This window comes from Phycodurus eques, chromosome 13 (genome assembly GCF_024500275.1).
Source record: "Phycodurus eques isolate BA_2022a chromosome 13, UOR_Pequ_1.1, whole genome shotgun sequence".
Classification (NCBI taxonomy): domain Eukaryota; kingdom Metazoa; phylum Chordata; class Actinopteri; order Syngnathiformes; family Syngnathidae; genus Phycodurus; species Phycodurus eques.
This window is the reverse complement of record NC_084537.1, coordinates 7,176,499-7,190,596: the sequence shown is the minus strand read 5'-3', so window position 1 is coordinate 7,190,596 and position 14,098 is coordinate 7,176,499. Positions and strand designations below refer to the sequence as shown.

Here is a 14,098-nt window from a genome sequence, read left to right as displayed (position 1 = left end):
TGGGCACATGTCTTGGCTATCCCCTCACCTACACTCGGGTCCTGCAGATGTTTATAATTTACATAGCCACTCCCAGCACACTTCATTTGTACAGCCGGGTCCACCAGCCCTGTCTGTCCTGCGCGCGTGCCCCTCCTGTCCCTGTCCTGTACGGTCCTGTCCTTCCCTCACAGGGCGCAGTACTGTTGACTCATACGACACTCAAATCCAATGTGTCATTGTACTCGTTATATAATGCTTTACTCTCCTCATCTGGTTTACAGTTCATGCTTTGTCTTTTGTTGTCTTCTTTTCCTATATTATTTAGGTACCTTTTCACTCTCTCTCCTTTTTTTCCTGCCACTCCCCTTTAAAAACTTTGTTCTGTTCGACTGAACGACCGTAATTCGCAATACATATCCATCCGAATAAAAAGACACCACAGTGGCATATTTAAAAAGTCCACTGTGACACAATAAAACTGCTCCGGCATAAAAGGGCTACAGATCTTCCTTTCTGCTTGACCTCACAGCCAAACATGACAAAAAAAGGAAAAGAAAAGAAAACTCTAAATTGCCCGTAGGTGTGAACGTGAGTGCGAATGGCTGTTTGTTTCTATGTGCCCTGCGATTGGCTGGCGACGCGTTCAGGGTGTACTCCGCCTCTTGCACAAAGATAGCCGGGATGGGCTCCAGCACGCCCGCGACCCGCGTGAGGAGAAGCGGTGTGGAAAATGGATGGCTGTGCCAATTGGTGCTGGTCTCTCCCAAACCAGTTTTCAGGTGTGCCGAACTTAATATTTGGCTGGATGGGCACTCGGGATGAGTCAAATCCAACAAAACAGGGCTTATACGCAGTTGCTGGCTTCTGACGAAATAATTGGAGTAATAACCAGTTTATATGCTGCATTAACACTTTAAATTTAAATGAAAATCACGACCAACTTATGTACGTGTGGTTCGTTCCCAAATTGCAAACTGTGGTATGCAAAGGAGGGTGGGGGGTGGCCCCAGGCATCCAACATAGGGGGGGCATCTAAATGCTTTTTGGGGGGCATTAAAACTGCCCCCACCCCTCGCCCCTTGACTAATGTATTTCGATTGGGCAAAAAGTCCATCAGCCCCCCCCCCAAGAAAGTTGCAATCTGTTTGTGAGTGAATGGGCCATTTACAGTGACACCCTCTATTTGGGATTTTAGTCATTCAGGCTTTTAAATCTTTTTTCCCTGAGGGGGATGGACGGAATAGATGGATCGACAGACAGACAGGCTGATGATAGATAGATGGATGGATGGATGGGTAGACACGTAGCTGGACGGATAAATGAACAGATAGACTGCTGTACTGCAAGACACACAGACAAACAAACAGACCGAGATAGATAGATCATCTGTGTGTGTGTGTGTGTGTGTGTGTCCTGTCAACACGAATCTCTCCACTCAGCCGGACGTGTCACTTCCTGCTCTGTGCGGTCGTCACGGCGAGGCCGGGGCTCGAGCGATAAAGAGCCATCTGCCGTCGGCGTGACCACCTACAGCCTGGCTGCTGTCACAGCCTCCGTGACTGATAGCCCCCGGAGAGTGACACAGTGAGGAGAATAGGGGGGGGGGGGGCAGAGGAACGAAAAAGAGGAGAGGATAGGGACAAGTTGGAGAGAGAGACTAACAAAGGAGGAGGGGAAGAGGAACAGGCCCAGATGTCCTCCTGTTTGCTCCGAGGTTGGGACCGTCTCCCCGTCTGTTACCAAGGGAGACAAATGGAAGAAACGTGAGCCAGCGCTCCCCCCGCCTCCTTCGTGCCCATACACAGCACGATGACATTCATTCAACCTCACTTCCGCCTCTGCTTCAATGGTGGATGTGTGCTTGTTTTGCCATCATGACAGAATGACGGCACGTGTTGAAACAAATCAAATCCGAGGGAGATCGTTACGAAGGAATATTAGGGCCACGCTGAGGAGTGTTTCAGCGATTTTGCGGTGGTGGCTGATGACTTTTGAACATAGAGATCTGTAATGTCTACCCCTAAGTTTGTCAAGAAAAAATAGCCTTGTTACATTTATCAAGCTCTGCTCTCTGACGACAACGCAAAGTAAAAAAAAAAAAAAAACATAAATCGAGAGAAAAGTCAACCGCAGTTCAGATCGTCATTGGCTGATTGAGATTGTGAGGACTTCTCAGGCAGCAAAAAAAACAGGGATGGCGTAAACAGGGAGCATTAACGGCGATGCTGCGCCACGCGCAATGACCTCTACATTGGAGAGCCTAAGCAGCCGCTGCACGGGCACACGGCGCGGCATCAACGCGAGGCTTCTTCAGGTCCAGAACCGGCGGTTCGTTTGCGCCGCAAGACGGAGAGACATTCCTTCGAAGACTGCAAAAATGGCCTCTTTCGACGGGAAGAGTGGCCCCAATGAGCTGTTTGGCCGTACGACCAGCGAGCGACTGATTTGTACGTCGGACGGTCGTTTGGTTAACCCCACTGGACAACGACAACAACGCCCTATTGTCGACCACCCCTGGGAACGCACCCGCCGAGGCATAAAGAGAGGGACTCCGCACCAGATCGGAGAGGGGTTGGGGGGGCACACTTTCAGAGTGCTAACAGCACATCCACAGACATGAATACAACCTCGCTAGATAGACCTTGTTGTTGCATCTCCTCTCTTATTTGGGTTTTCGTGCAGTCCGCAAACATGGAATGCGCTGACATTTTGACCGACAAGTGGGAAAAGCGTCCATCGCGTACCTCTACGAGCTCAATGAACGAACGCTCATGAACCAGTTCAGATTTTGGGGCGAACGTGAACTGAACCGAGTTCATTTCTGCCTGAGGAATGTTATTGAGAATGCGCCCGTTCTGGCATCAAAGAACGGTTTTCGAATGAATTCAAGAGTGGCAGGTTTTGTTCCGGGACTTCCAGGACAAAGCCCGGCTGAAGGCGACGTACGAGCCTTCACGTGTCGGGCTAAAAACGCCGTATTTGGCAGCCCGTTCAGAGCGGCCTCGACCGCAGAATATTGTACTTTACAAATTACGAAGGGTTCCGTCAATGCGTGTACGAGACTTGCGGCTTTCAGTACCTCCAACAAGGTTAACAACCACTGATCCAGAAGAAGGAAGTCGTAATAAGGTTTCCGGAAGTGAACCGGATGGAAAAAATATGTATACATTGTTGATACTTTACCATCAGAAATGCTGGACTACAAATCATTCAAATAAGTAGCTCATTATGTTGTAAGCTATTTTCACTCATGTTGTCAAATGACCTTTTTTTTTTTTTTCTTGATGATTTTGTGCAGAACCTTGTGGACACGTGGAGCACGAACTAAGAACACAGTTTTTCATAGCCACTGTTTTAATCACCACTTCTTTGATGCTCGCTGAAATGAATTCTTGCGAGGTCCAATAAGGACTTGCGAGGCGTCGTACGCGGTTCGAAGTTACGCTTTTGCGTACCTCTGCAGACGTGTTTGTCTTGGGTGTATATGCCTCTGGGACATTCTGGCAATGGAGCAACTCAGTATGCGGCGTTCCGGGATGACCTGTTGTCTTCTTTCCCCCAGAAACGTCTGACTTTTTGGGACCTACAAAAAGTGTCTGGGATTTTATACCCGCAGCGATTTCTTCTGTTGCACTATAAAGCCCGAAGTCAACCTCTTAATATTTTTCTCATTTGTAATATTTTCTTTTCTCATGGTTGTTTGTTTTGTTTTGGATAACCGAAAAAGTAACCGCGCTTGATTGTTTTAATTGTTTTTTTCTCGTGTTTGGGGCGCCATATTTTCTCTGTGGTGACTGAGTAAAGTTTGAAATATGAATTGAAATTGTCATATGCCGAGAGGCCTGAAATCAAGTCATTAGAGAATTTCTCGAGCTTATCTACGTCAACTGGCAAAGATCTCCGCCTCCCCGAGGCAGCATTGTGTCAGCATAACAAACGCGCGTGCTCTCCCAAGTGGGTCTTCCACACGATCAGAGGAAAGGGAGTGGTCCTCGCCAATTATGGACAAATCAAATGCAGAGGTCGCTGTAAGAGGGGCCTTTTCTGGACGGTAGCAAGGCATTTTTTGAAATGAAATTGACACTTTTATACCACGCCATTTTATAGCCCAGTCCATGTTTGAGAGTCACTCTATGGACGTCCAAATAGCCAAAATACGGGACCTTTAACCGTTTGTGTCCCGTTTCCACGCTTTTCCTGATGACCTTCATCTGGCTGCGGTTTGAAAACTCCAGCTCCGTGCCGCAGCAATGTCTTTCTGTTGCAACTCAATATCTCATGAATATTTGTAACCTTTTTCTATCTCTCTATCTTCCATAGATGAATTTGATTAATTTGCAATTTAGTTCTCCGGCTGATCTCATTTCGTTCCTTTCAGTTCATCTCCACATCTAAATCAATAGAGATATGAATCCACCCTGTGTGGCCTGCTGGGGAAAAATCCATTTCTGTGGCAGGAGATAGGGGATCCTCACTTTGTGTGCGCGTGTGCGTGTGTGTTTGTGAGGGAGGGAGAAACCGGTGAAATATGATCCCAAATTCTGCGCTCCATCAATTTCCAGCAGCGGCTGATGGCGCTGTGTCAGCCTATCGTGCGGCTTTATGACTCTGACCTCATCCCGACATCGCATATTGATTGGCTCGCTGCAAGAGGCACGACGGATGGATGAGCAGCCAGACGGACAGACGGACATCTGAGGAGGGAGCCGATCTCATGAATATTTTATGGTCCTATGATGTATAACTGTATAAATAAAAGATCTGTCAATCATCACTCATTTCAAGGCTTCCTTTATACGCAATAGTGTCCAGTTTGGGGGTAGCACGGTGTGTTAGTGGTAAGCACATCTGGGTTTGAATCCCGGCTCAAGGCCGCCCTGTGCGGGTTTACTCCGGGTACTCCGGCTTCCTCCCACAGTCCCAAAACAGGCGTGTTCGGTTCAATAAAGACTCTGAATTGTCCTTAGGTGTGAATGGGATTGTTGTTTGTTTGCGTATGTCTTGCGACCGGTCCAGGGACTACCTTCCAAAGTCTGCAAGGATACCCTTGCAGCTCACCCGTGACACAAATGAGGACAAGCACTATAGAAAACGGATGCATTCCTGTTCACATCACTTCCCATTTAAAAAGAGATCGATGCTCCACCCTATCAATCAGTCTGTCATTTTGTGAGACTGGCATGGTGACCATTGCCAGGCGCTCCACTTTAGGCGCGGGCCTCCAGTGGCGGCTTAAGTTGCCCGTAGTCAATCAATCCGTCAGACTTGATTTATAAGCACTTTGGATACAACCGAATATGCAACACGAAGCGCTTTACAAAAGTGCAAATAGAAAAATAAATCATACGCGCCCGCCGCTTGTCCCCACAGACACACACGCGCACACACAGACAGAAGAGGATAAAAATGATACCGTAATGACCGAATAACCTGAGGTTGAGCGCAGAGCAGCCAGGGGAGAGAAAACCATCTCAGCGGGCCGTCTGCACCGGCACTGGAGCGTAGGCCGCGGATTCAGGCCACCGGGGTGGAGCTCCCGGTGCAGCCGGAAAGCGAGAGCTTTCCGTGCACGTCGACTGGCAAAGCGCGGGGCGGCATTATGACCGCGGCCCGCCACAACTCCCGGGGCGCAGGGCTCCCTGATTAGCAATACTAAACAAAAAAGCAGCGAAACGAGTCATATTAACGCTTAGCAGTGCTGCAACAACAGAGCAGTTCTAGATGAATAAATACAATAGTGCATAAAGAGTTGTGCGCATACTTTTAAGAACAGCGTTGTTTGTAAAAGTCACACAGCCGCCGGAAGGAAGGACTTACGGTATATACCCCTCCTCATCACATTTGGGGTGAAGTGACGCGAGTATGGCACTGCATTAGCCGTCCGTCACCTTTTATACTTACAGCCAATAAAGGTTTTAAGATCGTAACAGCGTGAGTCTTTTGTATGTTGTTTCCTGTGCACTCGGGAACAAGCTTTGCTCTGTCCGTGACTGGAGCCCAATCAATGGATAAATAAATTCATTTCGCTGTATTTATGTAGCATGGCATTGGAACAAAAACTCCCCTGCAGCCTGAAGACTTATTCGCGTCAGAGGACAACAAAGACGCTCTTTCAAGAAGCTGAGACTGTAGCCGTAACACAACACAAACACGCAGATGCATCGTAGAGCCATCGACATGTATTTGATATTTATTCATTGATCGGCATGATTCCAGGTGCATGTGTGTATAGTTACAATTGTTTGCATTGAAAAATACTTCCCAAAACGGCACAGAAAATCTCGAATTTGCACCAACACACTCAAGCTATTCCATCTATTTTCGACATGGCTTGTCCTCGGATCCGGCCTATCCATGTTGACTTTGGACCAGGCACACCCCGTTGTATTTGTTTTCCATATTCTATACGTTCGATATTTTGGAACTTTTTATCGTGGAAACACAGAATGACTACATACTGTGTAGCAAAGCGAGCCAAACCGTGGCGTCACTGCAACCCAGGCCGCGTGTTGAGATCGAGCTACCAAATTGCGGAGAGGCCGAAATTCTTATTACATAGAAGTTGAAGGAAAGTCCAAACAATAAAGCATTAAACATCCAGGCCCTGACGCATTAGCGGTGTCGCGAACGCTACTACGGCGCTGTTGCTTTGATTGTGATACCTGCATTTAACACCCAACATGCATGTGCATGTCTACCGTTTTCCCAGATGGCTTTCAGCCTTCACAGTACATGGAGAAGTTGTTGTTGAAACGTCCGTTTTGTGACTGTCGTTTACATGTTTAGCAGGCTCCTGAGCACCATTGTCCTGTAAACACGAGGCCCAAATACTCAGTCGCTCTCTTGCAAAGTACAATGTAGCCAACATGCACATCCTTCATTTGTTGTCTGTACGCCCCTCGGGCAACTGTCGCCCGATTTAGATTATACCCCGCCTCTCGTCAGCTGGGGTCCAGCTCACTCGTGACCCCGATGAGAACAAGTGTGATAGAAAATGGACAGAAGGTTTGGCAAACAGTCGGTGCACGTGAGCAAATTTTTATTTACAGTTACATGTAATTACCCCCTATTGGGCGGGCATACATAGTATAGCATCTTCAGTTTTTTTTTTTTCCCCCGGTTTGTGTGAACAGGAATTGTCACGTCACAAGGAAATTACTCTAAAAACTGCACTATGCGGATTATTACAAAAGTAGACTCATTCATTTAACAACGGAGTCACAATATGAAATAGAATATATGCGTAGGAAAGAAGATTGGCTGGCGACCGGTTCAGGGTGTACTCCCGCCCGAAGATAGCTGGGATGGGCCCCGGCACGCCCGCGACCCTCGTGAGAAGCGGCTGGCAAAATGGATGGATGGATGGGCATCGGAAAGAAATGGCACCGCCTGCTGGATCTGGCTCAGCACAGGCCCGCCAGCCACCCAGCCATGGTCACTTATTGCAGGGCGCCAACGGGGGAGAGCAGAGGGGCTTATCTACGAGACCTTGCACTGTTCGATGAATAGATCGAGTCTTGAGCTCAAAAACTCAAAAGCTGCGAGTGGCACGACTGCGAGCAATGACAACGCATCCTCGTTTCAGCTGGGGGGAGGAAGTAGTGTTAAATAAAATGCTGTGCGTGTGGGAGGGGGCCCTCTCCATTCACAGTTACTTGTGATGTCACTGTTGCAACAACACGACGCTCTCCTATTGATTCCCAAACCCGCTTTCAGAAACAAAGGCGGACTTGCATTATTGTTTTGTGCAAAGTGAACCAAATCCTTTGTGGAGTTTTGATTTGGCTTTGATGGTCTGGCCTCTGCGCGCTCCACGCCGCCACCCAAAACGCTGATGTCACTGGGAGCCAGCGGTACGATGCAGCCATATTCCCTCGTGTACGCGTGTGTTTCCTGCTCCTCTTTGCACCTCGGCCCTTGACGACGCACAGCCCTGGCCTCCTTCCTGTCCCCTCCCCCCGTCACCACAAACTGTGCGATGGAGACTCGCAAAAGGGGGGAGGGGAGGACCGCATCAACCACAGATCAGTGGATGATCTGCATGACTGAATACACACACACACATGAACAGGGTGAGGCTATGAGGTCATCATAGAGGCAGCGGGCTCGTGGTCTAAATGGGAGGTGAGGGGGCGGAGAACAAAGTCAGCAGATATATATTCATTTTCATTCCCTTTTAATTGAATTTATAGTACTGATTGTAATGCCTCGAGGGGAAATCTTTCACGATGCTGTATTTGTGTTGCACACCGCACCAAGAACCGGATCACACACGTGCACGAGCTCCTTGAGAGAGGGGAGCGGCGCCTCGCTCGAGGGTCAGGGAGCAGACATCGACTTGGAGCTGCTATTTGTTTGTTTTTGTTCATAGCAGGACTCGAACCGACACCCTCCTGCTTCAATGCCCAAGTCTTTGAAGATGAGCTACCGCCACCCAAACAGGACCCAGCAACAGCTGGAGACTGGTGGTTACCATGGCAATGTGTCACAGGCCTGAGGTCTTTAGTCCATCCAGTTTATTGGATTATTGGAGTTGCGGGTGAGGTTTTTTTGGGCTAGAGGGCACTATACGTAGTGTATCGCTACCATGCTATATTACTCAGTGGCAAAACATGAGCACCAGCAAGGCCTTCTCTGCTGGCCTACACACGATCCGCAGTTGCAACCGACATTCGATTATTTGTCCCGTAAAAATGTAAAATGATATTAATGCATTCCCATCAGTCTCTCCTCTTCATTTCATAGCGTTTCTCTTGGCTGCACTTAGCGCACTGCTTGCGGTACTGCATGCGGATGACAAATCAGTTACTTACTACTTGATTGTATTTGATCTGTCACCGCGATAGATAAACTGCAAGGCCGCGCCGTTGGTCATGTGACTTGTCTGATGACGTCACCGCAGATCATCGGCCCGCTCCCACGTGAGTGAAGCGATGCTGGATGTGCTCTGAATCAACCCCCCAAAGGAGGACCGGGACCGATACGCAGAGCCCACCCCAAGCTATAAATGCACTTTTGTGTCGGATGTCGCCGCCGTGCGCTTTTTTGTTTTGTTCTTTAGGGTTCGAGGTGAGAAATGACACCTTTCAACTCACCCTGACCTCTCGTGGATCGTCACCTCCCTTTGACCCTTCGTGCTACCCAGGTGCCCTTGAGCAAGGTGCATTACTTTAGTGACACGCGGCGCTCGTGTGTGTGTGTTCTCAAAGTGAAAGAAGCACGTGCCAACTACTTTAGTCTAATATTTGAAGTCCTTGCGAGACTTGGAGCTGCACGGATGACGTCAGCACACTCCTAATTAACACGATTTACAAATGCAACGATCAATGGTCGCTGTTAAGATGACACCATTGTATTTTCTGGACCTGAACCGAAGACAAATTCCACACCAAGTCCTCTTGCAGCTACCGAACAATGCAAACTAAAAGCAGCAGACATCGCAACAGCTTCGTCCCTCTCGCCATTCAACTGCTACTAGTGTGTATGTCTCAAAAGTGTTTAGCTGCGTATTGTTGCACTCGAGTGGCTCCATCTACTGGAGACAAACTCCTTGCTTATTTTTGACATACGCATATTGACATATTTTTGGATTGCGATTCTGCATTTTTGATCCAAAACACAACAAAATGACTTTGGCACTACAGTACTATACTGTACTGTACTGCTTTATCATTGAACAGCCACCGTAAAGGAGATCGGAGAATGAGTTTGCTCTTAAATCTGAATTTGATCATACCGGTATATCTCTTAAGTATCGCGTCTTCCGACATGAGGATGAAGCAGGGCAGTCAAAAGAAGATAGATGGGTGAAAAGAGAAAGACAGCCAAAATGGGGAGGATGGACATCATGGCCTGAAAACACACAAAATACAACATTTGCTGGTTGGGGGAAAAAAAGTTTAACTTGTGCTGAAAAGAGCTCATTTCACAAACTGAAGTATAAAAATGCTACAATCCCCTAAAATGAAACTTGGATCCACGCATTGGAACTAGATGAGCGAGAATGAAAACTGACAGACGACCGCAGCTTAAATGACACAAATGTTTATTTAAAAAAAAAAAAAAAAAAAAAAAAGTAAAACTAAGTAATGAATTTACAAAATGAGACCGAGCAATGTTAATGATAAAATAACATCTTCAAATTGCCGAGAATCAAGTGTAAGATCTAAACTGACTATCTAAAGACATGTACTTCGGTCTAAACGGTCTCCTCTAAAACCAGAGCCCAAGACCAGAAACGTGTGTGGAAACCTTGTCCAGACCAGTTTAACCAAAAGGCTTGAACAAAACATTACAGGTGACTATCTATACGTCAAGTTCATTCCATGTCATATGCGGAAGTCAATGCGTACTTTAGTTGTCTCCTTGGAGGGGTCGTGGTTGTTCACGAGATTAACAGAAAGCCCGGCTAGTTTGAAAGACTCCCATAATGTTGAGTGCGATCTGTGTCTAAAGAAAACATTCGGGCCGGGGAGGTTTTTCCAAGTTTCAACATGACATATGTGAACATATCACATGGTTTGGTGATAAAGCCCGGAAAGAGAGGGACAGAAGGCATGGCTCAAACAGCTGTGACGTGACGCCGGATCACACCTTAGGAAGGAGCAGGGCACCACATCATTAGTTCTTAGTCCATCAAAGTGTTGAGTTTTAATAATGTCAACAACCTTCTGGCCTTCTACTGGTCAAGAAACTGAAGAAACCTTGAATTTGACACTTTTTCTGTGTTTTTGACATTAAGTGTACAACGACAGCGACCTCCTCGCTTAGTGCAGCACTTCACATCGGCTGCCAAGTTTAGATGGTGGACTTGGAGAAGGAAACTTTGAGATGGTGATTCCCGCCCATGTCGTAATTATGAAGGTCCATCAGCGCCTGGATGGCCTCTTCTACTGACGACATCTGGATCAAGGCCATCTTACGGTCCCTGGAGGAGGAGGAGCACAGAGCAACACGTGACATTACCAAAATGATGAAACGTAAGCCTGGATTTACGCGGGGTTCAATTCCGCAAGCTAGACACCTCATACCACGCAGCCGACCAGTGCTACCTTTGACACCCACCACTGTGAACGCTACTCCACGGTTAACTGGCACATGCACGCTCTTCACTCTCACAGGCAAAATCACGAAAAAACACTCACTGACAATACCCCACCCTTTTTCGCTCTCTGCTCACCATGCAGACACCTGCACTCTTTGTTCCCAAAAGCCAACTTTTGTCTCATCAGTTCACAGACTATTTCTTGAGGATCATCAAAATGTTTCTTTGCAAGGCTGAGACGTACCTTTGTGTTTTTTTTGTCCCTCCATTTTCTGTACCGCTTATCCTCACTAGGGTCGCGGCCGTGCTGGAGCCTATCCCAGCTGTCTTTCGGGGGAGAGGCGGGGTACACCCTGAAGTGCTTGCCAGCCAATCACAGTTTTTGTTTTGTGTCAGCAATGGATTTCACCTTAGAACTTTCCCATTTTTGCCCAGTGTATTTCTTAAAAATTTGGGTGTCTGTACCCGTGGGTGTTTTTTTTACTTCTATTATTTAAATATATTATTTTACTTGTTACAAATATATTTTCTGGTTCTTTTAAGTTATATTTAAAGCTTAGTTTTTGTTGTTAAATAACTACGTTTTAAAATAAATGAATAAGTGTTTTTTTTTTAATCGTGATATTTAATATCAATCAAAATCGTGATTATTATTTTCCCCCCCCCCATAATCCACCCAGGCGCACAACACATGCCAAGCAAACCCAAACAGACATGTCGGATCATAGAGCCAATACCACTCACCATAAATAAATTGAAAAATTTACAGATAATCCATATGAACGGTATCGGCAGATCTCAAATATCAATGATTGGTATCAGAATCAGCAGTATAAAAAACTGATTGGACCATCCTACCCCTACAGGCGACATGACAGGTCAGAGGACACCTTGTTTGAACATGTCCCTATGGTCATGTCCCTATTTGCAACCTTTTCTCGGGGTACCATCACTTTTGTCCAAGCCTGTTTCATGCGTTTGAATTCTCTTGAACCACAATTCAAACGCAATGTCTCATTTTCATTGGTTAATTTTCAATTTTTTTTAATTTATTATTACTTTTTCCAAAGTCAAGTGATTTCTGTGACCGCTGTGGGGTTTCTTTCAATAATAGAGGGATACCAACAATTCTGTCCACGTGTGTATGTGGCCTGTAACTGACTGGCGACCAGTCCAGGCTGTACACCACCCCGCCAAAAGTCATCTGGGATAGGCTACATCTTACCTTTGACCCTGAACAGGATAAGCAGGATAATGGATGGAAGTTACAAAGATTTAAATTGAAGTGCTTCTTACTGGAAGAACTTAAAGGCCTTGACCGCCCCCCCGCTATTGGAGAACAGGAGACGCAGGTCGTCTTCTCCGATGCCATCCCTGGACAAAGACACACAAAGTGTTTTGGACGACAGAACACTGACAACACTGCCACATACAATTATTTTAAAATTATGGGATCACCGCTCCTGGACGATGATCATTTAGATGTCTAATTTTAGAGAAAAAGGCAACTCACGGATGTTCCATAAAACTATTTTTATTCAAAATAAAAACCTTCTGACTTGAAGAAACACAAAAAAGAAAGAAAGAAAATTGTTGTAGTCAGTCAGAATTTGTTTTTGTTTTCAGAGCAAGTAGAGGAAAAATTATGGAATCGCAAAATGACAACTCGTACTTTGGTGCAACCCCTCATGTCTTTGAAACATCTTGCAGTCGCTGAGGCATGGATTTAAAGTTAAACAATGTATTCTTAGTCAATCTGGTTCCAACTTCCTCTGATTGTGATTACCAACTCAGCTTTGCAGGTTGGACCCTTGTCGTTGACCATTTTTTTCATTTCCACCTCAGATTTTCAACAGGATTGAGATCTGGACTACTTGCAGGCCATGATATTGACATTATCTTTTTTGAAGGAAGATTTTTAAGTTTTTTTGCTCTATGGCAAGAAGCATTATCTTGAAAAATGTCATCACCAAACATCCTTTCAATCGATGATGAAAAGTGTCCAAAATCTCGATGTAAACTTGTGCATTTATTGAAGATGTAATGACTGCCATCTCCCCTGTGCCTTTACCTGACACACAGCCCCATATCCTAAATGACCGCAGAAATGTGCATGCTTTCTTCAGGCAGTCAGCTTCATGAATCTCATTGGAATGCCACCAAACAAAAGTTCCAGCATCATCACCTTGCCGAATGCAGATTCGCGATTCATCACTGACTATCACTTTCATCCAGTAATCCACAGTCCATGATTGCTTTTCTTCATCCCACTATAGCCTTGCTTTTTTCTGTTGAGGTGTTAAGGATGGCTTTCGTTTGGCTTTTCTGGATGTAAATCACATTTGCTTTAGGCAGTTTCTTACAATTCAGTCACAGACGACTCCAGTTTCCACCTATTTGTACCTCATTTGTTGTCAATTTTCTATTTTCAAGACTTATTGCTTAAAGTTTTGTATCTTGATGCTCTGTGGTCTTACTTGGTCTACCAGGACTATTTCCTTTCACAACTTTCCCATTTTATTTGTACTCGGTCCAGATTTCCGATACTTTTTTCCGGACTGGATCAATTTTCATTGTTGTGGTAACTTCGGGCGCGCCGCTCACGACGCAGCGAGCTGCTGGCGGAACGAGTTTTGCTCTGAAGATGACCACACCTTGGACACTTTAGGAAAAGCTAACTATTCTATTAGGTTTGCTAGGCCGTCAGCTAACTAGCTAGCGAGCTAAGCAGCTCGCTCTGGCTTGCTCGATCGTGGCGACATACAGAAGTCACTAACTGGAGGACCGCAGTCCACGTCTGAACCCGGAAGGAGTCACATAGGTACCCACACCATAGAAAGAAAGGTTAAGATTTTCTGTACCACTTATATCACTAGGGTCATGGGCGTGCTGGAGCCTATCCCAGCTATCTTCGGGTGAGAGGCGGGGTACACCCTGAACTGGTCGCCAGCCAATCGCAGTTTTTTTTTTTGTGTCAGCAATGGTTTTCACCTTGGAATTTTCCCATGAATGCCATTTTTGCCCAGTGTCTCTCTTAAAAATTTGGGTGTCTGTGCCCGTGGGTGGTTTCAT

At 46.2% G+C, this 14,098-nt stretch overlaps 1 protein-coding gene across 2 annotated transcripts in view; it reads right to left on the bottom strand.

Moving 5' to 3' along the window:
- Positions 1–10,070: 10,070 nt before the first annotated feature.
- The window catches only part of LOC133411305 (polypyrimidine tract-binding protein 2-like), a 30,024-nt gene continuing 25,996 nt past the window's right edge, over positions 10,071–14,098 (bottom strand). The window contains exons 16-17 of one of the 2 annotated variants that reach the window (XM_061693506.1): positions 12,323–12,400; positions 10,071–10,909 (exon numbers count right to left, since the gene is read on the bottom strand). In XM_061693506.1, coding sequence (XP_061549490.1) covers positions 10,780–10,909; positions 12,323–12,400 — 208 coding nt within the window. In that variant the 3' untranslated portion in view covers positions 10,071–10,779. The remainder of the gene's footprint in view (positions 10,910–12,322; positions 12,401–14,098) is intronic. The other variant, XM_061693507.1, reaches the window with a different exon arrangement.